The sequence below is a fragment of the Mobula birostris genome, chromosome 23, assembly GCF_030028105.1.
Source record: "Mobula birostris isolate sMobBir1 chromosome 23, sMobBir1.hap1, whole genome shotgun sequence".
Lineage (NCBI taxonomy): Eukaryota > Metazoa > Chordata > Chondrichthyes > Myliobatiformes > Myliobatidae > Mobula > Mobula birostris.
This window is the reverse complement of record NC_092392.1, coordinates 57,530,379-57,553,785: the sequence shown is the minus strand read 5'-3', so window position 1 is coordinate 57,553,785 and position 23,407 is coordinate 57,530,379. Positions and strand designations below refer to the sequence as shown.

The following is a 23,407-nucleotide window of genomic DNA, read 5'->3' as shown; positions in this document are numbered from 1 at the left end:
AATGGCAACAACATCTCCTCCACAATCTCCATCAGCGCAGGTGCACCACAGGGCTGTGTGTTTAGCCCCCTGCTCTACTCACTTTATACTCATGACTGTGGAGCTAAGCACAGCTCCAATGCCAGATTTAAGTTTGCTGTCGTAGGCCTAATCAAAGTCTGACTGAGTGGTGCCACAACAATCTCTCACTCAATGTCAGCAAGACCAAGGACCCTGGTATGGAAACACCAATTCCCTTGAATGGAAAAACCTACAAAATGTAGCGGATACAGCCCAGTCCATCTCCCCACCATTGAGCATGTCTACATGGACACCATTGCAGCAAAGCTGCATCGATCATCAAGGATCCCTTCAATAATCTTCTCACAGCTGCCACCAGAAAGAAAGTACAGGAGCCTCAGGACCCACACCTCCAAGTTCAGGAACAGTTATTACCCTTCAACCATCAGGCTCTTGAACCAGAGGGGACAACTTCAGTCAACTTCACTCAACCCAACACTGAACTGTGCCCTCAACCTTTCAAGGTCTCTTCATCTCATGTTCTCAATATTTATTGCTTATTTATTTATTATTATTATTTATTGTTTTATTTGTATTTTTTCTCAGCTTAAGCTGGTAAAACCTGAGGCACCGGCATAGCCAATTGCCATTTCTCAGTTGCTGGGAACTTTTGGACTATTCTACCGGTGTTTAGCATTGTGGCTTTCTGAAGATTTACATAAATATTGCTGTGTAGGCTTAATTGCTTAAGGCTATTGTGTAGTGACTTTAGGATAACACCAGTTGTAGATATTACTATTGGAATAATGTATTCCCTGTTCATGTTCCATAGTCTTCCACTTTCCTCTTTTAATTCAGCATGTTCTTCACTTATTGATTTCTTGTGTATGTGTTTAGAATGACAATATCTATTAAGGAAGTTGTTCTTGCTTGTTTGTCCTGTAATATTCTATCTGAATGATTATTGTGGATTGTCTTATCTGTAATAATGGATCAGTAATAAAACGATTAGGGGGAATCTGATTCTAAACCTGGATCAGGCTTGTATTTATAGTAAGGTATGGTGTGTTTTATGAGTTTGTATGTTAAAGTAAGATTTTAAAGGAACACCTGGGTTTCTGGGAAGAGGTCTCCAACGCTGAGCCAGATATTCAACACCTCATTGTTGACATCTAGACTGCTCAGATGGTGGGAGGTCTTCCATGGAGGGCCACTGGTTAACTTACTCTTCTGTAGCAACAATTCTTCATTTTTCTGGGTTGTGCTTTCATTTAAGCTTAGTAGTGTGTACTTCTTATCAGAATTGCATATGCTCGGTGAAATGTTTTTGTTGATGAAAGTATATCCCCAGAAGTTCTATCTGACATTGTTATTACTATCAGTATTATTCTTTCATTTTTCTTTCTCTTTGTATTTGTGCAGTTTGTTGTCATTTGCACATTGGTCGTTCGTCCTGTTTGATGCTGTTTTGCATTGATCCTATTGTGTTTCTTGTATTTACCGTGAATGCCCACAAGAAAAGGAATCTCAGGGTTGGATATGATGGCATGTTTGTACTTTTATAATAAGCTTATTTTGAACTTTGTACTATTTTCTAAATGGAGAGTGAATTCAGCCATCGGAGGTGCAAAGGGACTTCAGAGTCCTTGTGCAGGATTCCCTAAATGTTAACTTGCAGATGGAGTTTGCGGCAAGGAAGGCAAATGCACTGTTTTCATTCATTTCGAGAGAACTAGAATATAAAAGCAAATATGCAATGCAGGGGTTTTATAAGGCATTGGTCAGATCGCTCTTGGCGTATTGTGAGAAGTTTTGGACCCCTTATCTAAGAAAGGCTATGGTGGCTTTGGAGAGGATCCAGAGGATGTTCACAAGAATGACCCTGTGAATGAAAGGGTTAATGTATGAGGTGCATTTGATGGCTCTGGGCCTCCACTCGCTGGGGTTTAGAGGAATGAGAGGGGATCATCTCATTGAAACTGTATGAATGTTGAAAGGTCTAGGTAGAGCAGACATGGAGATAACGTTTCCAATAGTTGAGGGCACAGCCTCAGAATACAAGGACATCTATTTAGAACAGAGATGAGGAGGAATTTCTTTAGCAAGAAGGTGGTGAATTTCTGAAATCTATTGACACAGATGACTATGGGGAAAAGGTAGGTGAATGGGGTTGAGAGGGATAACAAATCAGCCATGATCAAATGGTGAAGCAGACTTTTGGTGAAGCTGAATGGCCTAATTCTGCTCCTCTGTCTTAAAGTCTTATGTTCTAATGGTCCTCCTGGTTGTCTCCCCACCGAAAGGAGATGTCTCTCCTTTCCTAAAGATGAAATCTGTCCCCTGACACCCTGAGGTGTCTCACCCCCTTGACTATGAGGTCCCTCCTCCCACTGCAGGTGAAGTCCCCCCCACCCCCATCTGTGAGCCCCCTCTCTCCCAGGGCCCTGAGATGTCTCCCCAGCCCTAACCCTCACCCCTTGGTCTGTCAGGGGTCTCCCTTCACTCCAGATCTGTGAGGAAGTGCATTATTATTCAAGCAAGATCTTCCTCTCGGAAGGATCTAGAGCAGGGGTTCCCAATCTGGGGCCCACGGACAGCTTGGTTAATGTTAGGGGCCCGTGACACAAAGAGAGTTGGGGACACCTGACCTTAAAGGGATTTAATGTTTCCTAAATTGTCCCTTCCTGATAGCTGAAGCAGTCTGCAGCAGCTGACAGGGAGCTCGGACCGCTCGTCCCACCGTCCAGCGCGGGCAGTGGAGGTGGGAAGAAAGGACATGGCAGAACCACGAGAAAGGCAAGAGGCCAAATGTAAATTTAATCCCTGGTTACCCTAGCTGAGAGATTAGCTGGAGTGCTGCACCACTGCAGTGAGTACAGTCTGTTGAAGTTTTTCCTCATCAACTAATTTGCTTTGCAAATTTCTGCAAATGAAAATTAATCATGCGGAAAAGCACACTGGGAATTTTGAAGACCCACAGGCCTGTAGTCTTGCTCCCTCTCCAGGGACATTTATATCAGTGGTAAAATCAGAGGGATTTCTGGAGGGGAGTAGGATGAGTTAGATTTAAATCAGATTCAGAAAGACAAATAAGGAGTTGAGCATGTCGGATCTTGATGGTGCTGTCGCAATCCAAAGATTTTACAAAATCCAAGAATGAGGCATAAAACTTGTTTATAGTCATTGTTAAATGTTATAAGAGCAAAGGAAAACAAAAAATGTTGAGAGAACAAAGAAAAGATGAAACTAAAAAGTAGTTGCTGTCTTTCCATACGAAAGGCTGGAGATAATGAAATCCCATTGTTGAAAATTAACCTATAAAATAGCCAGATTCATGTGGCATGACACCTGCTACTGAAAACTAACGTTTCTAGGAAAATATAGAAGCAACTGTACTGTAATTACTGGGAAGTTTACCAAACAGTTACATGTATAGACAGTAAGTGATTATATAAAAATGCAAGCAACCACAGGAAAGTTAAACTACAAGAAAAATGATAACACTACATCCCAATCCAACAAATGAGAAGAAAAGAAAGCAGGAATGGAAAAAGAGAACAGGGCATTGGAATGAGCCTTTAACTTTTCATTACTTTCCCAACAAGATTCTTGAAACTTTGTCTAGTGACAATGAGAGGCTTAAGTTCAAAACATCTGTGTTGTAGGTTTTCGCAAATAAAACAAGGTGAGGCATTTTGTGTTTAAGAAAGACCATAACACATTTATTGGACTCCAAAACCTCAACACAAGGCATGCTAAAAGTCCTTTACGTCATTACATCATAACATCAGACCAGCCTCTTAAAGTGGAACCCAAGTCAATGTTGGTGTTTGTGAATTATGTATATTTCCACCAACTGTGTTACCCTACGATGTCCAATGCATTTTTGTTTTTGCAGGTTTCTGGATTACTTGTCAGACCTCTGTGTTTCCAACAATATTGCCATCCCTGTCACCCAAGAGCTCATTTGCAAATTTATGTTGAACTCATCTAACGCTGACATTCTCATTCAAACAAAGTAAGTAGCTATGTCCTTTATAGGACCGGGGAGTTGCAGGCAATATATCATATATTTAATTCCTGCTTAGTGACTGAGGGCTTGCTAATCAATTTCTACATACATCTATCCAGGAGGTAAATGCATCAGCTCATTTGGGATTTATAGTTGGTGTTTATTGTACTGTACAACACTGCGTCAATCATCGAGTGTTCACCTGCCTTCATGGTTATCAATGCAACTCTGTTTTTTTCAGTCCACCTGCCAACAGTAAATTTATTCCAGGTAAATCTCAAGTATACAGAGAAGATCCAGGACTGCAAATATCCATAAATGTCTTCACAAAACGTCCATCACCACTTCAATTTTAATTGACGGAGCTAAAGCCAAGCCATAACATTGGTGCCAATCTGAAGCTTAGTGATCAAAACCACTTGCTGTTTCTCTTGCATTTTCAATTTTTATTTCATAAAGAAGCAATTTCAGCAACTATGACTTTCAATGGGTGATGCTGTTAAATACTTTGGACTTCAGTTTTGTTGAGTTGGGAGGATTGGAGATGATCTGAAATGGTAAATTGGTTTACTATCGGCACATGTCCCAAGGCACAGTGCAGCTCTTTGTTTTGCTTGCCATCCATACAGATCATTTAATTACAACAATACAAGGGAAAGGTAATAACAGAATGAAGTGTTACAGTTAGACAGAAATTGTAATGCAGGTAGACAATAAGGTACAAGGCTATGACCTTTAGAGTGAGAGGTCAAGAGTTCATCTTATGCTAGGGGATGATAAGGATAGGAGCTGTCCTTGAATCTAATGGTATGTGCTTTCTGCCTGATGGGAGAGGGGAGACAAAAGAATGATCAGGGTGGGTGGGGGCTTTCATTTTGCTGTCTGCTTTACCAAGACAGTAAGAAGCACAAATAGAGGACAGGCTAGTTTCTGTTATGGGCCCGAGCTGTATCTGCATCACAATTACCTCTGAAAAATTCCCTTAGTTAAAAAAAAATTTAAAAATCGTTTTTTGAAAAGATGCATTGTGTATACAAAGGAATAATCTGTTACAAAAGCCCTGACTCTTCTGTAATCCCAAGTGTCAACGTGTCTGGTGTCAATGTGCCCCTTTTGAAAGGCTGCTCTCGAATCGTGGGGATTTCAGCATTGAGAGCTCTCTGCTTGAGGAGGATGGTGAAGACGATGAGGTCTGGTTGTACTGGATAGACGGAGACAAGGAACCTCACGGCAAGTCTATCCGTCAGCTTGCTCAGGAAGCGAAGGAGGGCAACAAAGAAGAAAATGACATTTTAACCTACTACAGGTAATTTCTGTTTAGCAATCAGAAAATTAAATTCCAAAAAAAACCCCCCAAAAAAACTTTTTTTTTTATCATTTAGTGTACTGCTGACTGATTTGTGACTTCGCTCCACACATTTGATACTGTTCCTTACATCTTTGGTTGAACAAAATACATCAATGTTTGGCCTTATATTAGCAAGTGAACCTGTTGCCTGTAGTGTAGAGTGAGTTGGGGGGGGGGGTCGGGGTCCTGATAGGTGGAGACCCTCCCTACCAGGATCTCTGGTGTAATTGGTGGGTTGGTGACATTTACTTTGTAAGGCAGCGAGTGTCTGAACCAATCAGGATCCAGGGTTCGTGCTGAGGGTCGGGGCAGGCGAGGGGAGGATGCTGTGAGCTTTTAGGGTGAGATGATAAGCAGTAAGGAGGGGTGGGACCTCAGGGTGCTTCAGGGAATTGTAGCAGCCTCAGAGAGACAGAATAAGACATAGGTGCAGAATTAGGCCATTTGGCCCATCAAGCCTGCTCTACCATTCAGTCAAGGCTGGTTCTTTTTTGACTTTATTCTCCTGTCTTCTTCCTGTAGCCCTGAACTCCCTTACCAATCAAGAGCCTATCAATCTCTGTCATAAATATACCCGATCACTTGGTCTCCAGAGCTCTCTGTGGCAATGCATTCCACAGCTGCTTCACCACTGGCTGAAGAAATTCCTCCTCCTGTCAGTTTTAAAGAGTTATCCCTTATTCTGAGGCTGTGCCCTCAGATCCTAGACCTTCCCAGCAATTGAAACGTCCTCTCCACATCCACTCTACCCAGGTCTTTCAGTATCTGGGGAAGATATCCAACGAGACCCCACTCATACCGGCTCGGAGATATCAAATGCTCCTCATAGATTAAACCTTTCATTTTGTGTGAACCTCCTCTGGACCCTCTCTAGGGTCAGCACCTCCTTCCTTAGATATGGGATAGGTTTGCTGAGGGTCCGAGGTAAGATTGGAAGTGGGGAAGTGGTCATTGGAATGTGGGCAGACCATCACTCAGCATCCCGATTCCTGGTGCTGCACCTTCTCCCCGTGACTGCGTGGGTTTCCTCCGGGTCACGTTCCAAAGACGCGCAGGTGACTCGATGACTTGGGCACTGTATATTTCTTCCAGTGTTTGGGGGGGGGGTGGTGGTTAACAGAGCTGATGAGAATGTGAAGGGAATAGGGTACAGAGAAAATCAGTGGCAGGATGGGATTGCTATGTGCAGCAGGAATAGGCTCGACAGATCGAATGACCTGCTTCAATGTAGAAGGGAAATATGAAGTATGGAAAGATATAATGAACAGGGAAGCAGGAAGGGGGTACCCAGATTCAGAATCAGAATCTCGTTTATTATCACTTAAATCTGTTGGGTGTGGCCGCAGTACAATGCAAGGCATAACAATTACAACAAAAATAAATATATAGTTAAAATGGGTATATTCAGTGAGATATTCAGAAATCTGATGGTGGAGGGGAAGAAACTGAGTGTGAGTTTTCAGGCACCTGTCCCTCCTCCCTAACGGTAGTAATGTCCTGGGATGGTCAGGGTGGCGTCACTAGTCAGGGAAAATGTCACGGCAGTGCTCCGTCAGGACAGACCGGAGAACTCGACAAGTGAGGTGTTATGGATTGAACTGAGAAATAAGAAAGATATGACCACATTAACGGGGCTATTTTACAGATCATCCACAGTCTGATGGATTCTGAAGAACAAATTTGCTGAGAGGTTGCTGACTGTTGCAGGAAACATAAGGTTGTTATAGAAGGTGATTTAGCCTTCCACATAGTGACTGGGAATCCCATACTGTAAATGGACCAGATGGGATAGAGTTTGTCAAATGAGACCAGGAAAGCTTTCTTCATCAGTATGTCGAAGTCCTAACGAAAGAGTGCGCGATACTTGATCTGTTATTTAGGAATGAGACAGGGCAGATGACAGAAGTTTGTGTAGGGGAACACTTTGCATCTTTGACCACAATGCCATTAGTTTCAAAGTAAATATGCAAAAAGATAGGTTTGGTCCATGAGTTGAGATTCTAAATTGGAGAAAGGTCAACTTTGATGGTCTCAGAAATTATCTGGAAAGTATAGACTGGGACAGGCTGTTTTCTGGCAGAAGTGTACTTGGTCAGTGGAAGGCTTTCTAACGTGAAATTTTGAGAGTACAAAGCTTGTATGTGCCTGTCAGAATAAAAGGTAAAGATAACAGGTGTAGGTAACCTTGGTTTTCAAGAGGTATTGAAACCCTGGTTAAGAGAAAAAAGGAGGTGCATAGCAGGTATAGGCAAATAGGAACAAATGAGGTGCTTATGGAGTACAAGAAATACAAAACAACAATTAAGAAAGAAATCCGGAGGGCTAAATGAAGGCATGAAGTTGCTCTAGCAGACAAGCTGAAGGAGAATCCTAAGGGATCCTACAGATATAAGACCATAAGACAAAGGAGCAGAAGTCGGTCATTCGGCCCATCCAGTCTGCTCCGCCATTTTATCATGAGCTGATCCATTCTCCCATTTAGTCCCACTCCCCCGCCTTCTCACCAGAACCTTTGATGCCCTGGCTACTCAGATACCTATCAATCTCTGCCTTAAATACACCCAATGACTTGGCCTCCACTGCTGTCTGTGGCAACAAATTCCATAGATTCACCACCCCTAACTAAAATTTCTTCGCATTTCTATTCTGAAAGGGCGCCCTTCAATCCTTAAGTCATGCCCTCTCGTACTAGACTCCCCCATCATGGGAAACAACTTTGCCACATCCACTCTGTCCATGCCTTTTAACATTCGAAATGTTTCTATGAGGTCTCCCCTCATTCTTCTAAACTCCAAGGAATACAGTCCAAGAGCAGACAAACGTTCCTCATATGTTAACCCTCTCATTCCCGGAATCATTCTAGTGAATCTTCTCTGTACCCTCTCCAACGTCAGCACATCCTTTCTTAAATAAGGAGACCAAAACTGCCCACAGTACTCCAAGTGAGGTCTCACCAGCGCCTTATAGAGCCTCAACATCAAATCCCTGTTCCTATACTCTATTCCTCTAGAAATGAATGCCAACATTGCATTCGCCTTCTTCACCACCGACTCAACCTGGAGGTTAACCTTAAGGGTATCCTATACAAGGACTCCCAAGTCCGATTGCATCTCAGAACTTTGAATTCTCTCCCCAGTTAAGTAATAGTCTGCCCGTTTATTTCTTCTGCCAAAGTGCATAACCATACACTTTCCAACATTGTATTTCATTTGCCACTTCTTTGCCCATTCTTCCAATCTCCCAAGTCTCTCTGCAGACTCTCTGTTTCCTCAGCTCTACCGGCCCCTCCACCTATCTTTGTATCATCAGCAAACTTAGCCACAAAGCCATCTATTCCATTATCCAGATCGTTGATGTACCATGTAAAAAGAAGCGGCCCCAACACGGACCCCTGTGGAACACCACTGGTAACTGGCAGCCAACCAGAATAGGATCCCTTTATTCCCACTCTCTGTTTCCAGCCAATCAGCCAATGCTCTATCCACGTATGTAACTTTCCCGTAATTCCATGGGCTCTTATCTTGTTAAGTAGCCTCATGTGTGGCACCTTGTCAAAGGCCTTCTGAAAATCCAAATATACAACATCCACTACATCTCCCTTGTCTAGCCTACTGGTAATTTCCTCAAAAAATTGTAATAGGTTTGTCAGGCAGGAAACCATGCTGAGTTCTGCCTATCTTGTCATATGCCTTCAGGTACTCCGTAACCTCATCCTTAACAATCGACTCCAACAACTTCCCAACCACTGATGTCAAGCTAACAGGTCTATAATTTCCTTTTTGCTTCCTTGCCCCCTTCTTAAATAGCGGAGTGACATTTGCAATCTTCCAGTCTTCCGGAACCACGCCAGAATCTATCGACTTTTGAAAGATCATCACTAATGCCTCTGCAATCTCCACAGCTACTTCCTTCAGATCATGAGGGTGCATTCCATCTGATCCGGGAGATTTATCTACCTTTAGACTATTCAGCTTCCTGAGTACTTTCTCTGTCGTAATTGTGACTGCGTACACTTCTCTTCCCTGCCACCCTTGAGTGTTCGGTATACTGCTGATGCCTTCCTCAGTGAAGACTCATTCAGGTCCTCCGCCATCTCCTTATCTCCCATTACAATTTCTCCAGCATCATTTTCTATCGGTCCTATATCTACTCTCACTTGTCTTTTACTCTTTATATACTTGAAAAAGCTTTTAGTATCCTCTTTGATATTATTTGCTAGCTTCTTTTCATAGTTCATCTTTTCCTTCTTAATGACCTTCATAGTTTCCATTTGTAAGCTTTTAAAAACTTCCCAATCCTCTGTCTTCCCACTAATTTTTGCTTCCTTGTATGCCCTCTTCTTTGCTTTAACTTTGGCTTTGACTTCTCTTGTCAGCCACGGTTGCATCCTTTTTCCTTTCGAAAATTTCTTCTTTTTTGGAATATACCTGTCTTGCACCCTCCTCACTTCTCACATAAACTCCAGCCACTGCTGCTCTGCCGTCTTTCCCGCCAGTGTCTCTTTCCAGTCAACTTTGGCCAGTTCCTCTCTCATGCCACTATAATTTCCTTTACTCCGCTGAAATCCCAACACATCGGATTTCGGCCTCTCTTTTTCAAATTTCATATGTTAAAAGCAAAAGGATTACAAGGGACAAAATTGGTCTGCTGCAAGATCAGAATGGTAATCCATTTGTGGAGGCAAAAGAGATAGGGAGATCTGAAATGGATTTTTTGCATCTGTATTTACTCAGGACTTTAGTAAGGTATTTAACAAGTTTCCGCATGGGAGGCTGGTTGAGAAGGTTCAGTCGTTGGGCATTCAAAATGAGATAATAAATTGGATTAGACATTGGTTTTGTGGGTGAAGCCAGAGAGTGATAGTAGATGGTTGCCTCTGTGACTGGAGGTCTGTGACCACTGGAGAGTCGCAGGGATCTGTGCTGGGTCCATTGTTGTTTGTCATCTATATCAATGATCTGGATGATAATGTGGTTAACTGGATCAGCAAATTTGTAGATGACACCAAGGTTGGGGTGTGGTGGACAGCAAGGAAGGCTATCAAAGCTTGCAGAAGGATTTGCACCAGTTGGACAAGTGGGCTGAAAAGTGGCAGATGGAATACAATGCAGACAAGTGCAAGGTGTGGCACTTTGGAGGGACCAACCAAGGCTGGTCTTACACAGTGAACACTAGAGCACTAAGGAGTGTGGTACAACAAAGGGATCAGGGAACACAGGTCTATAATTTGTTGAAAGTGGTGTCACAGGTAGATTGGGTAATAAAGAAAGCTTTTGGCACATTGACCTTCCTAAATCAAATTATTGAGTACAGGAGATGGGATGTTATGCTGAAGTTGTATAAGATGTTGGTGAGACCTAATTTGGAGTACTATGTGCAATTTTGGTCACCTACTAGAGGAAAGATATAAATAATGTTGAAAGAGTACAGAGGAAGGATGTTGCTGGGTCTAGAGGACCTGAGTGATAAGGAAAGATTGAATAGGCTAGGACTATATTCCTTGGAATGCAGAAGATTGGGAGGAGATTGGATAGAGGTTTAGAAAATTGAGGGGTATAAAAAGGGTAAATGCAAGCAGGCTTTTACCACTGAGGTTGCATGGGACTTACAACCAGAGGTTATGGGTTAAGGGTGAAAGGTGAAAAGTTTAAGGGTAACATGAGGGGAAACTTCCTCACTCAGAGGGTCATGAGAGTGTGGAATGATCTGCTAGCACATATGGTGTATACAAGCTCGATTAAATGCTTAAGAGAACCTTGGATAGGTATATGGGTGGTAGGCATTCCTATTATAGAACATAGAACATAGAATAGTACAGCACATTACAGGCCCTTCGGCCCACTATGTTGTGTCGACCCTCAAACCCTGCCTCCCATATAACCCCCCTACTTTAAATTCCTCCATATACCTGTCTAGTAGTCTCTTAAACTTCACTAGTGTATCTGCCTCCACCACTGACTCAGGCAGCGCATTCCACGCACCAACCACTCTCTGAGTAAAAAACCTTCCTCTAATATCCCCCTTGAACTTCCCACCCCTTACCTGAAAGCCATGTCCTCTTGTATTGAGCAGTGGTGCCCTGGGGAAGAGGCGCTGGCTATCCACTCTATCTATTCATCTTAATATCTTGTGTACCTCTATCATGTCTCCTCTCATCCTCCTTCTCTCCAAAGAGTAAAGCCCTAGCTCCCTTAATCTCTGATCATAATGCATACTCTCTAAACCAGGCAGCATCCTGGTAAATCTCCTCTGTACCCTTTCCAATGCTTCCATATCCTTCCTATAGTGAGGCGACCAGAACTGGACATAGTACTCCAAAGTATCCACCCATTTTCCACATAAACTTTTCACCTTTCACCCTTAACCCATGACCTCCCACCCAACATCAGGGGAAAAAGCCTGCTTGCATTTACCTTATCTATATCGTTCATAATTTTGTATACCTCTATCACATTTCCTCTGTGATCCTGGTGCAGGTCGATGGGAATAGGCAGCTTGTGTGGTTCTGCATGTACTAGGTGGGCTGATGGGCCTGTTTCTGTGCTGTACTTTTCTGTGATTGTGATTGTGACGGCACAATACCGTGGGCTGAAGGGTACGGTTCTATGTTCTGCGTTAGACTTGACACTGTCTTTGGTCATCACCCGCACCCGTCTCACTCACGTCCTTGCCCTACAGGTACCAGCTGAACCTTTTTGCCAGAATGTGCCTCGACCGTCAGTACCTGGCTATTGACCAGATCTCGACTCAGCTGGGGGTGGACCTCATCCTGCGCTGCATGTCCGACGAGGAGCTGCCCTACGACCTGCGCGCGTCCTTCTGCCGACTGATGCTGCACATGCACGTGGACCGGGACCCTCAGGAGTCCGCCACCCCCGTGAAGTACGCCCGGCTGTGGGCAGAAATCCCCACCAAAATCACCATTCACGAGTATGTTTTCCACGCTATATGTCTGTCTCAACTGTAGCACCTCCCAACATCTGCATCAAAAGAACACAGCAACTAGTTGATGGGGCGTCATTTGTAAAGAGACATTTCACAGTTAATGGCAGGACACTAAACAGTGTTGATATACTGAGTGATCTTGGGGTTCAAGTCCATTCGCTCCCTGAAAGTAACTGAACAGGTTGATAGAGGGTTAAAGAAGGTATATGGCATGTTTGCTAGTTGAGGCTTGAGTTCAAGTGTCAAGGACTTATGCTGCAGCCTTATAAAGATCGGGTTCGGCTGCATCTGCAGTACTGCATCATTTCCATCAATGACCAACACTGTCCAGCGATGCACTCAGGGGCAGTCTGCTTCCGGAGACAGTACGACATGCCCACAACTCACTATCCCTAACCCGTTCTCTTTGGACTGTGTGAGGGACCTGGAGCACCCAGAGGAAACCCACGCAGTCACAGGGAGAACTTACAAATGCCTTGGAGACAGCGGTGGGAATTGAACCCTGATCGCCGGCGCAGTAAAGCATTGTACTAACTGCTACGTTACCGTGCCACCCTATTAGAGTGGTGCTTTGGTCGGCTGGTGGGGCAGTGAGATCAGCGCCGGGCTGGAGAACGGAGGTTCCCGAGTTCGATCCAGTGACAGACCGCCCCCGTGCGCACTCTCCATCTGCGTCGGGTTGATGTCGAGCTCGCAACTCGGCCTTGTAAAATAATACTGCGAAATGTCTGTGCGAGGAGTAGCGCCCCACACAGCCTTTCGAACTACGCCCTGTAAGGCATGAAAATGCCCAACGCTGGCCTTTCAGGTCTGAGTCGACATCATCATCGTCATCATCATGTGACGCCCAAAGGGACGTTTGTTCTGTAATAGAGAAGGGAATGAGCAAGTTGGTTGCAGGTAGGGAAGAAGCAAGGGGGAGAGAGAATTCTTGTGGAAAATAAACACCACCAATGACCAGATGGGCAAAATGGCTTCTTTCTATAACGTGGCTTTACACACCTTGCCTAGACATTTAGAGTGTGCTTTCTGAAGAAAGGATTCCTAATTCCTCAAACCTACGTTTAACAGTTTTAAGAAATAAAGTAATAGAAAATGGAAGTGTTTTCGTAATAAGATATTTTTTAAATGTTTTGCTTTGACCTGCATTTGGCACTCAGCATCCTTTCCTCAGGACACAATTGGGTACGTAGCTGTAATGCATAGGTATTACAATAGTGTACATCGGTCTTGAGTCCTGATGGAACATCTCAGCCCAAAATGTCAACTCTTTATCCCCCTCCATAGCTGCAGCCTGACCTGCTGAATTCCTCCAGCATTTTGTGTGTGTTACTCTAGCTTTCCAGCATCTGCAGAATCTTTTGTGTTTATATATTGGTATTATGGTGTGATAGCTGTGCAATTTGTGGTTTGCTTGATGCCGGTTGAAGCATCTCCTTTAAAGGTTCTGATCTCTGGACAGGTACGACTCAGTCACAGACATGTCCCGTGATGACAAAAAGAACAAGTTTGCTCTCACGATGGACTTTGTGGAGGAGTACCTGAAGGACGTGGTAACCCAGCCATTTCCTTTTGGAGACAAGGAAAAAATCAAGCTCACATTCGAGGTGCGTAACAGAGCATGGAGTAACTCAGTGACTTCTGCTAAAAATCCACTGCCCTTTTGTCTGCAGTAAAAATTGGGAACTCAATCCCAGAATTTAAAGTTGAAAGAGAAAAAGCCCGATATGTTTCAATTACAATTCCCCACTGCCCCACTTCCCTCGTAAGTGTTATTCAGTGCTGGTCAACTAACCAAATCATTTTGGATTTTTTTCCAGGTGGTGAATTTGGCTCGGAACTTAATATACTTTGGGTTCTACAGCTTTAGTGAGCTTCTGAGGCTAACAAGAACATTGCTGGCCATTCTAGACTGTGTTCAGAATTCCACAGCCTCGTACTTAGAAAGATTAAGCAAGTTTCAAGATGGGGGTAAGTTCAGAGCGCTAAGTACCTTTTGTAAAGTTGTTAATGTAGCTGTGTCCACCACCTCACTGACCACTCTCTGGATGAAAATGTTACTCCTCATGTTCCTTTTAAATCTCTCCCCTCTAACCTTCAACTTTATCCCCTCTAGTTCTTGATTCCCCAATCCTGAGAAAAAGACTGTACATTCACCTTGTCTATACCTCTTGTGATTTTATTTAACTCTATAAGATCAGTCCTTGTTCTCCTACACACTAATGAATAAAGTCCTAGCCTGCTCAACTTTTCTCTATAACCCAGTCCCCTGAAATCCTGGCAACATCCACATAAGGATTTAGAGCAGTGTATATTGACCAGACAGGATGCACGGTGGAAACCCGCATCAAGGACCACAGGAGGTGAATCCATTTGGGTTACCTGGAGAAATCGGCAGTTGCAGAACATTGCATTCACAATGGCCATAGGATTGACTTTGATGGCACAAAACTACAGTGCTGCAGTGAAGGAAGCCATTGCAATAAAACCAGAGGATAAGAACTTTAACAAAGACAAAGGTCTTGCTCTAAGCAAGTACTGGAATTCAATTATGAACACGGTGGGAGAGCAGAAACCTGATTAGATGAGGACTACCCGATCAGGAGGAGCGGAAGATAAGGGTATATATAACCACTGGACTAGACATGCCTGGACATCATCCCTGATGAAGATGGCAGAGTTTGCCATCAAATCGATACCTGTACCTGGCTGGAAGCCTGGGAAGAGTTTATTCAACATCTACATAATTTTTCTCTGCATTCTTCCCAGCTTGTAAAGTTCTAAATTGCAGAAGCCCACAAAAAGACAAGGGAACAGTACAAAGAAGTATTCCAAGTATAATGAGAAAAACCTTTGAAAAGAAAATAGTTGCTGGTGTAGCATTTGCTGTTAGATTAGATGATTATCTACCTGCACTTCACAATAAGTATTGTAGGATCCTGATGCTTCTGTGACCTAAAGTTTCTTCACAAATCAAGGAGGAAGCATAAAACTTGTTTTTTATGTTCACTTTATCGCATGTCACAAGAGCAGAAATCAAACAAGAAAGTGGAGCTGAGAGCATAAAGGAAAGAGAAAGGGAAAAAAAGTAGTTGTGGACTAGAGATATGGAACAAAACTCCATTGATAACAATTCACCTATAAAGTAACCAGCGTGAGACTAGTTGCCATTTGGTTGATGAGAAAGGAGTTGATGCACCAGTAGCAACAGCAGAATTGCTTCACATAGCCCATGGGCTGATCCTTCAGTTTCATGGGCTAATTCCATTTGATTCCATTCTTGAAATAAAAGTAAAGGTGCTTCACTATCACTAAGGACCTTCACTATCCAGGGCATTCCCTCTTCTCATCAGGGAGGGGGTACAGGAGTCTGAAAACCCACACACAGTGATTTAGAAACTGCTTCTTCCCCTCCAGCACTAGATTTCTGAACAGCCCGTGAACTCTGTTATCATTTTATTTGGTGCCACTTCTTTATATTTGTGATTTTTTAAAATTTAGAGATATTTTATGCCTTTGCACTGTGCCGCTGTCGCAAAACAACAAATTTAACATCATCTAAGTCTGTGATAATAATTCTGACTCCGATAAAGACAGACTTCTGTTAACAATAGATTGGCTGACGCAAGCTACCTTGGTTTAAACAAAGTCTTATCGTGTGCCACCTTTCAGGGAACAACGTGATCAGGACAATCCACGGTGTGGGAGAGATGATGACGCAGATGGTCCTGAGCCGTGGGTCTCTCTTACCTGGAATTCTGGGAGAGGGGCACGACACCCACACCAGGAGTGGGCAGGCGAAACAAGTGCAAACCTCAGAAAATGAGGACGTGACCGTTATGGACACAAAGTTGAAAATAATCGAGATATTGCAGGTGCGCTTTTGATAGTTGAATTCCATTTTAACTGGCCCAGTTTAAAGTGCCAGCATGTGGCGGCATGTTCCCTCATCGCAGGCATTATCACCATGTAAGGAGCAGCCTGAATTCTGGAGAAGGTTTGATCCTGAGGAATCCTGACATGGTGGAAGTGGGGAGGAGGTTTCCTCCTGAGGGGGTTTATAGAACTTAAGGGTCACTATTTAAAAAATGGCGTAACCCATTTAAAACACAGATGAGGCAGGATTTTTCCTCTCAGAAGCTGGTGAGTCTTCCTCAGAGGGCGGTGAAAGCAGAGTCTTTGAATATTCTCAAGGCAGTGAGAGATAGGCACTGATGAGAAAGGAGGTGAAAGGTGACAGGGTATTGGTGAGAATGGGAGTTGTTACTACAGAATAACCATGATCTTACTCAATGGTGCAACAGACTTGCAGGCTGAGGGCTCTTGATTTCTATTCAATTAAGCTCAATAAAGGCAACTTGATGTACAACGATAAATAATAATTAGCAAAATTAATTACTTGCTGGAACATTATTCTTTTTTATCTCTGTACTATTTATTTAGAATTATTTTATGTCTTTTCACTGTACGACCTCTGCAAAACAACTAATTTCACCTAATCAGTGATAATAAATGTGATTTTGATTCTGGATTGCATAGAATTATCTAGCCCAGCAACACACAATTCTGCACAAGTGGTCTATGGAGCCTCCCTCCACCCATCTCCCTGTCTGCCTGTTATGATTCTTTTTTCATCACGTGCTCAGCTAACGTCCTTGAGTGTGCATCAGTGCTGTTCCCTCAAACAGTTTCTTGTTGGGTTTATTGGTGACTCCCTGTTTTTAGATCCCCCCACATATGTACAAGTAAATGAGGTGATAATGTGCACGTACCCGATTAACAGTGTTGCATCCACAGCGCATTGCGGTGCCACTGCATGATTTCATGCACCTTGCATCTGCAGGGAACACATGGTTCCTTGGTTGGTGATATCGCATTTGCAACTTCCTGGACTGTATCTCTCTTCTCCCTACATCTGCACCGTACATGCATCAACCTCTAGTCCAGCATCCTTGCAATTTTACAACTTCAGCTCTCTTCAGATCCCTCCTTACTCTATTGATCTCAGTCTTTTCCCTCTCCATAGCCCTATGCTCTTGTGATTCCAGTCTCCTGCTTGCCTCAACCTCCTTCATTGGCCATGGCTTCATTGCCTGTGGAACTCTTTCCCTGACCCTTTCGACACCTCATCACCCCTTTATTTACTTACAACCCTTAGACCATAAGACCATAAGATTTAGGAGCAGAATTAGGCCATTTGGCCCATCGAGTCTGCTCTGCCATTTCATCATGGCTGATCCAATCTCTCACTCAGCCCCAATCTCCTGCCTTCTCCCCGTATCCCTTCATGCCCTGACCAATCAAGAATCTGTCAATCTCTGCCTTAAATATACATAAAGATTTGGTCTCCACAGCTGCCTGTGGCAAAGAATTCCACAGATTCACAACTCTAGCTAAAGAAAATCTTCCTCATCTTCATTCTAAAAGGGCATTCCTCTATGCTGTGGCTGTGTCCTCTGGTCGTAGACTCTCCCACCATAGGAAACAACCTCTTCAGATCCACTCTATCAAGGCGTTTCAGCATTCGATAGGGTTCAATGAGGTATCACCTCATTTTTCTGAACTCCAGTGAATACAGACCCAGAGCCATCAAACGCTCTTCGTATGACAAGCCATTTAATCCTGGAATCATTTTCATGAATCTCCTTTGAACCCTCTCCAGTTTCAGCACATCCTTTCTGAGATAAGGGGTCCAAATCTGTCCACAATACTCCAGGTGAGGCCTCACCAGTACTTTATAAATTCTCAGCATTACATCCTTGCTTTTATATTCTAGTCCTCTTGAAATGAATGCTAACATTGCCTTTGCCTTCATCACCACAGATTCAACCTGCAAATTAACGTTTTGGGGACTCCTGCACAAGGACTCCCAAGTCCCTTTGCATCTCAGTTTTTTTTGTGTTTTCTCTCCATTTAGAAAATAATCTGCCTTTTTTTCCATCTGGCATAGTTTGTATTTTGGTGTTTGATTGTTTGTGGTTTTTGTATTGCTATATTTACGCTCTATTCTTGGTTGGTGCGGCTGTAACGAAACCAAATTTCCCTCGGGATTAATAATATCTATCTATCTATCTGTCTTTTCATTTCTTACACCAAAGTGCATGACCATACACTTGCCAGCACTGTATTCCATCTGCCATTTCTCTGTGCATTGTCCTAATCTAAGTCCTTCTGTAGCTTCTTTACTTTCTCAAAACTACCTACCCTCCACCTATCTTCGTATCACCTGCAAACTTTACAACAAAGCCATCAATTCCATCATCCTAGTCGTTGACACATAGTGTCAAAAGAACTTGTCCCAACACAGACACCTGTGGAACACCACTAGTCACCGGCAGCCAACCAGAAAAGGCTCCCTTTATTCCCACTCCTTGCCTCCTGCCAACTAGCCACTGCTTTATCCATGCTAGAATCTTTCCTGTAATACCATAGACTCATAATTTGTTAAGCAGCCTCATGTGTGACACCTTGTCAAAGGTCTTCTGAAAATCCAAGTCCACAACATTACCAATTCTCCTTTGACTATCCCGCTTGTTACTTCTTCAAAGAATTCCAACAGATTTATCGGGCAAGATTTTCCCTTGACTATGGCTTATCTTATCATGTGCTTCCAAGTACCCTCATCCTTAATAATTGACTTCAACATCTTCCCAACCACTGAGGTCAGACTATCTGGCCTATAATGAATAAACTCTTCTCAGGTTTCCAGCCAGTTATAAGTATCAATTTTAACTGACACACTCGGTTATGACAAATGCCATCTATTTCGGGGTTGATGCCTGGATATGTCTAGTCTAGTGATATTTATACCCCTGTAGTTTGTTCCTCCTGATTGGGTAATCCTCCTCCCATCAGGTTTCTGCTCTCCCTCCTTGTTTACAATTGAATTCCAGTTCTTACTTAGAGTGAGACCTTCATCTGTGTTAAAATTCTTTTCCTCTAGTTTTATTTCAATGGCTTCCTTTACCAAGCAATCCCAAAAGCCAATGGTTCAGCATGGTAGTTTTGTGCGTTCAAAGTCAATCCCGTGTTCATTGCGAATGCAGTGTTCTGCTACTGCCGATTGCTCCGATATTTCCATGATTTCTGGAAGAATCGCCAGGATCCTGAAGAAATACCAGATTAATACCATCCACAAACTCGTAAGGAAGCTCAAGTCACAGCTTATGCGGGTCAGAGAAGACCTGGAACCTAGGTCGGCAGGCGATTACAGGATTCCCGTGAATGCAGAGCAGCGTAGATCGGCCAGACGGGACACACGGTGGAAACCCACATCAAGGAGCACAGGAAGTGTATCTGTTTGGGTTACCCGGAGAAATTGGTGGTAGCAGAATATTGCATTCACAATGGCTTCGAAAGCACTGGCCTATAGTCTCCTTTCTTCTGCTTCTCTCCCTTCTTGAAGAGTGGAGTGACATTTACAATTTCCCAGTCTTCTGAAACCACTCCAGAATCTAGTGAATCATGAACGATCATTACTAATGCCTCCATGATCTCTTCAGCCAGCTTTTTCAGAACTCTGGGGTGTACATCATCTGGTCCAGGTGACTTATCTACCTCCAGACCTTTCAGTTTACCAAGACCTTCCTCAAATAACTATAAATCAGGGGTTCCCATCCTGGTGTCCACAGTCTCCTCAGGGTCCATGGCAGAAACAACCCTGCTATATATGGTTCCGTTTTGCCCCCTAACACTTCATGGAACAGAACCTATGGCCCACAGTGTCTGTGCCAAGCATGATGTCAATTCAAACCAATCCCATCTGCCTGTACATAGTCTACATCCCTCCATTCTCTGCCTGTTCACGTGCCTGTCTAAATTTGCCGTAAATATTTCAATTGTACCTGCTTCCACTATTTTCTTCTGGCCATGCATTCTCGGCACTTACCGCTCTCGGTGTAAAGTAAACTTGCCTCACAAAACTAGTTTAAACTTTCCCCCTCTCACAATAAAGTTCTGCCCCTTAGTATTTGACATTCCTGTCCGGAGAAAAAAAAATCTTTATACCTTTCATAATTTTATCAGGTTAGCTTGTGGTCCTTGCAAAATGCTCTACAAATGTAAACAACATCCATTTTCTACCCTCGTCAACCATCTTCGCCACCTCCTTAAAGTACTCTAAGAAGTCCGTAAGACTTGACCTCACTGGCATGAAGCCATGACTTCTGGTTGTTTTAGCAAATGGATAAATGCAAACAGTTGCTGGGGAGTGTGGGAAAGTTTTAGGAAATTTGGGCCATAAGACATAGGAGCAGAATTAGGCCATTCAGCCCATCGAGTCTGCTCTTTCATTCTATCATGGCTGATTTATTATCCCCTCTACCCCATTCTCCTGTCTTCTCCCCGTAACCTTTTACGTCCTGACCAATCAACTTCCCCTTTAAATATTTGTCATATTAGCCTCTGCAGCCGTCCATGGCAATGGATTCCACAGATTCTCCACTCTCTGGCTAAAAAAATTTCAAGATAATAGGAATAAATATTTTCTAGTTACAGCAGATTAATGGTGTTTATTTTGATTTAAAAATAAATCCGAACATATCCAATCTCATTATCTAACTAGAGTCCTGGTGTGTTTTATCTCTACGTTGCTTATGATTACAAAAAAGGACTTGTCCTTCAGTTCATTCTTAGTGTCAGACTGGACTACCGCATCTCCTACATGCTGTCCATCTACAAGAAGGAATTTGGAGAGAGTACTTCTTCTGACTCCTTGACAAGCCCACCGACAGAGACCACAGGTGAGTGAAACACATCCCTGAACTGTGGTTTGAAATCTGCAATCAGAATGAATTACAAATGACATGTTTTGGTTCATGTGAGGATAAATCACAGCAGATGATAGCCTTCTGTTGTATCCTTGGGAAGCTTGCCAGGGAACTAAGAAGTTTATTTACTGGTGAAGGCCAAGTTTACAAGGAATGTAAGTTTCTAAGTGGCAGTGAGAGTTTTACATTGCACAAAGTGCCTTGTCTGTCAGATGTGGCTGATGTGACTTGAGTGTTTTTCTAATCAATGGTAATGAGGTCTCTCTTTGTGCCAAAACAGTGAAAGCAAGAAGCTCTGTAAATATTCCAGAACATCAGTCAGCTTCCGGGCAGGCCGATGATCCCTATCTTCTGATACCAGACTCACTGCACCACCACTGTAGTAACCTGTCTGCCCTGTAGCACCCACCATTGCCAGTCCTCAATAGCCCCTCATTTCTCTCTGTTTCCCTTTTCCCCCATGCCCCCTTTTCTTTCCTCTTTCTTTCCCATCCACCTCTGTTCATTTTGCTCCTTAATCTACCCTCCCCACCCCATTTGTGGGGCTGATGGGTAACACTGACCAGCATGTCTTTAAATTCATTCTTGTGCTGTGGGCAAAATTGCCGAGGTTCCTGCTCCTAATGTTCCTGTCATTAGGGTGGAGATGAAGTGAGGGAAGGCAGCTTAAGTTTTGAGTTACAGAGTCACAGAACAGGCTCTTTGGCTTATCATGTTACAATAACCAGTATATATAAATAAATTAAATAAGTCGTGCAAAAAGAGAAAAAAATACTAAGGTAATGTTCTTGTGTAGATTGTCCATTCAGAAGTCTGATAGCAGAGGGGAAGAAGCAGTGTAGTGCTGTGAAGTGGCCCCTCCATAACCAATGGTGATGCAGTCAGTTAGAATGCTCTTCATTGTAGAAATATGGCCAGTGTCTTTGGTGACATACCAATTCTCCTCAAGCTCCGAATGAAATATAGCTCAAACACGAGGAAATCTGCAGATGCTGGAATTTCAAGCAACGCGCACAGAAGTCACTGGTGAACGCAGCGAAACATAGCTAATGTCTTGCCTTCTTTGTAATTGCATCAATATGTTGGGCCCGGGATAGACGATCAGAGATGTTGACACCCAGGAACTTGAAACTGCTCACTCTATTCACTCTGATCCCTTGATGAGGACTGTGTCTATTCCCTCAGCTTTCCCTTCCTGAAGTCCACAATCAACTCCTTGGACTTCCTGACACTGAGTGCGTGGTTGTTGCTGTGACGCTGCTTAACCAGCTTTCCTGTCATGCTCCTGTACTGTACGCCTCCTCCTCACTGTCTTCAGTTCTGTCAACAATAGTCATGTCACCAGCACATGTATTGACGATGCCTGAGCTGTGCCTAGCCACACAATTGTGTGCCTAGGGAGAGTAGAGTAGTGGGTTAAGCACACATCCTTGAGCCGCACCATCGACTGTCAGCGAGGAGGAGATGATATTTCTGATCTGCCCAGAGGTCAGGGTTCATTTGCAGAGGGAGGTACAGGGGCCCAGGTTTGCATGCTTGTTGATTAGAACTGGGGATATGATTGTGTTGAATGCTGAGCTGTAATCAATATACAGCAGCCTGACGTAGGAATTGCTATTAGCCAGGTGATCCAAGGCCGAGTGGAGAACCAGTGAGATTTCATCCACTGTAGACCTATTGTGGTGACAGGCAATTTGCAGTGGGTCCATGTCCTTGCTTATGCAGAAGCTGATTTTCTCCATTTCCATTACGGTAGATGTGAGTGTCATTGGGCGATAGTTGTTGAGACAGCCCACCCTGCCCTTCTTGGGCACTGGTATGATTGTCGCCCTTTTGAAGCAGGTGGGAGCCTCCAACTGCAGCAGTGAGAGATTGAAGATGTCCTTGAACACGGCCATCAGTTAGTGGGCCCAGGTTTTCAGTGCCCCACCAGGTACACCATCAGGGCCTGACACCCTGTGAAGGTTCACCCTCCTTAAAGATGTTCTGACATTGGACTAGGAGTGAGAGTCACAGGGTCACCAGACACTGCAGGGATTCGCACAAGCATAGTTATATTCTCCCTTTCAAAGGGTGTGTAAAATATGTTATTTAGCAGCCTGTCCCAGACCTCTTTCTTCTCTGAAGTAGGTTGAGAGGTGACTTGATAGAGGTATACAAGATGATCTTTTTTTAAGCGTGTCGTACCAGACATTCAGCCATTCTTGTCTGGCACGTGGTGTCAGGATTAACCGGGTCACGTTATGAATGTTCCTCACTTGACCCTTGTATTTTTTACAAGGCTGAGTGGCTAGCTCGACACTCAACCCGGCACAAATGGAAAGTGTGGTTGGG

At 43.6% G+C, this 23,407-nt stretch overlaps 1 protein-coding gene across 1 annotated transcript in view; it reads left to right on the top strand.

The window, feature by feature from the left end:
• Nucleotides 1–23,407, top strand: part of itpr2 (inositol 1,4,5-trisphosphate receptor, type 2) — a 306,596-nt gene that overhangs the window by 139,206 nt on the left and 143,983 nt on the right. The window contains exons 17-23 of the mRNA XM_072241562.1: nucleotides 3,899–4,018; nucleotides 5,133–5,318; nucleotides 12,039–12,290; nucleotides 13,768–13,912; nucleotides 14,126–14,276; nucleotides 15,978–16,180; nucleotides 20,929–21,046. Of these exons, the coding sequence (XP_072097663.1) occupies nucleotides 3,899–4,018; nucleotides 5,133–5,318; nucleotides 12,039–12,290; nucleotides 13,768–13,912; nucleotides 14,126–14,276; nucleotides 15,978–16,180; nucleotides 20,929–21,046 (1,175 nt within the window). The remainder of the gene's footprint in view (nucleotides 1–3,898; nucleotides 4,019–5,132; nucleotides 5,319–12,038; nucleotides 12,291–13,767; nucleotides 13,913–14,125; nucleotides 14,277–15,977; nucleotides 16,181–20,928; nucleotides 21,047–23,407) is intronic.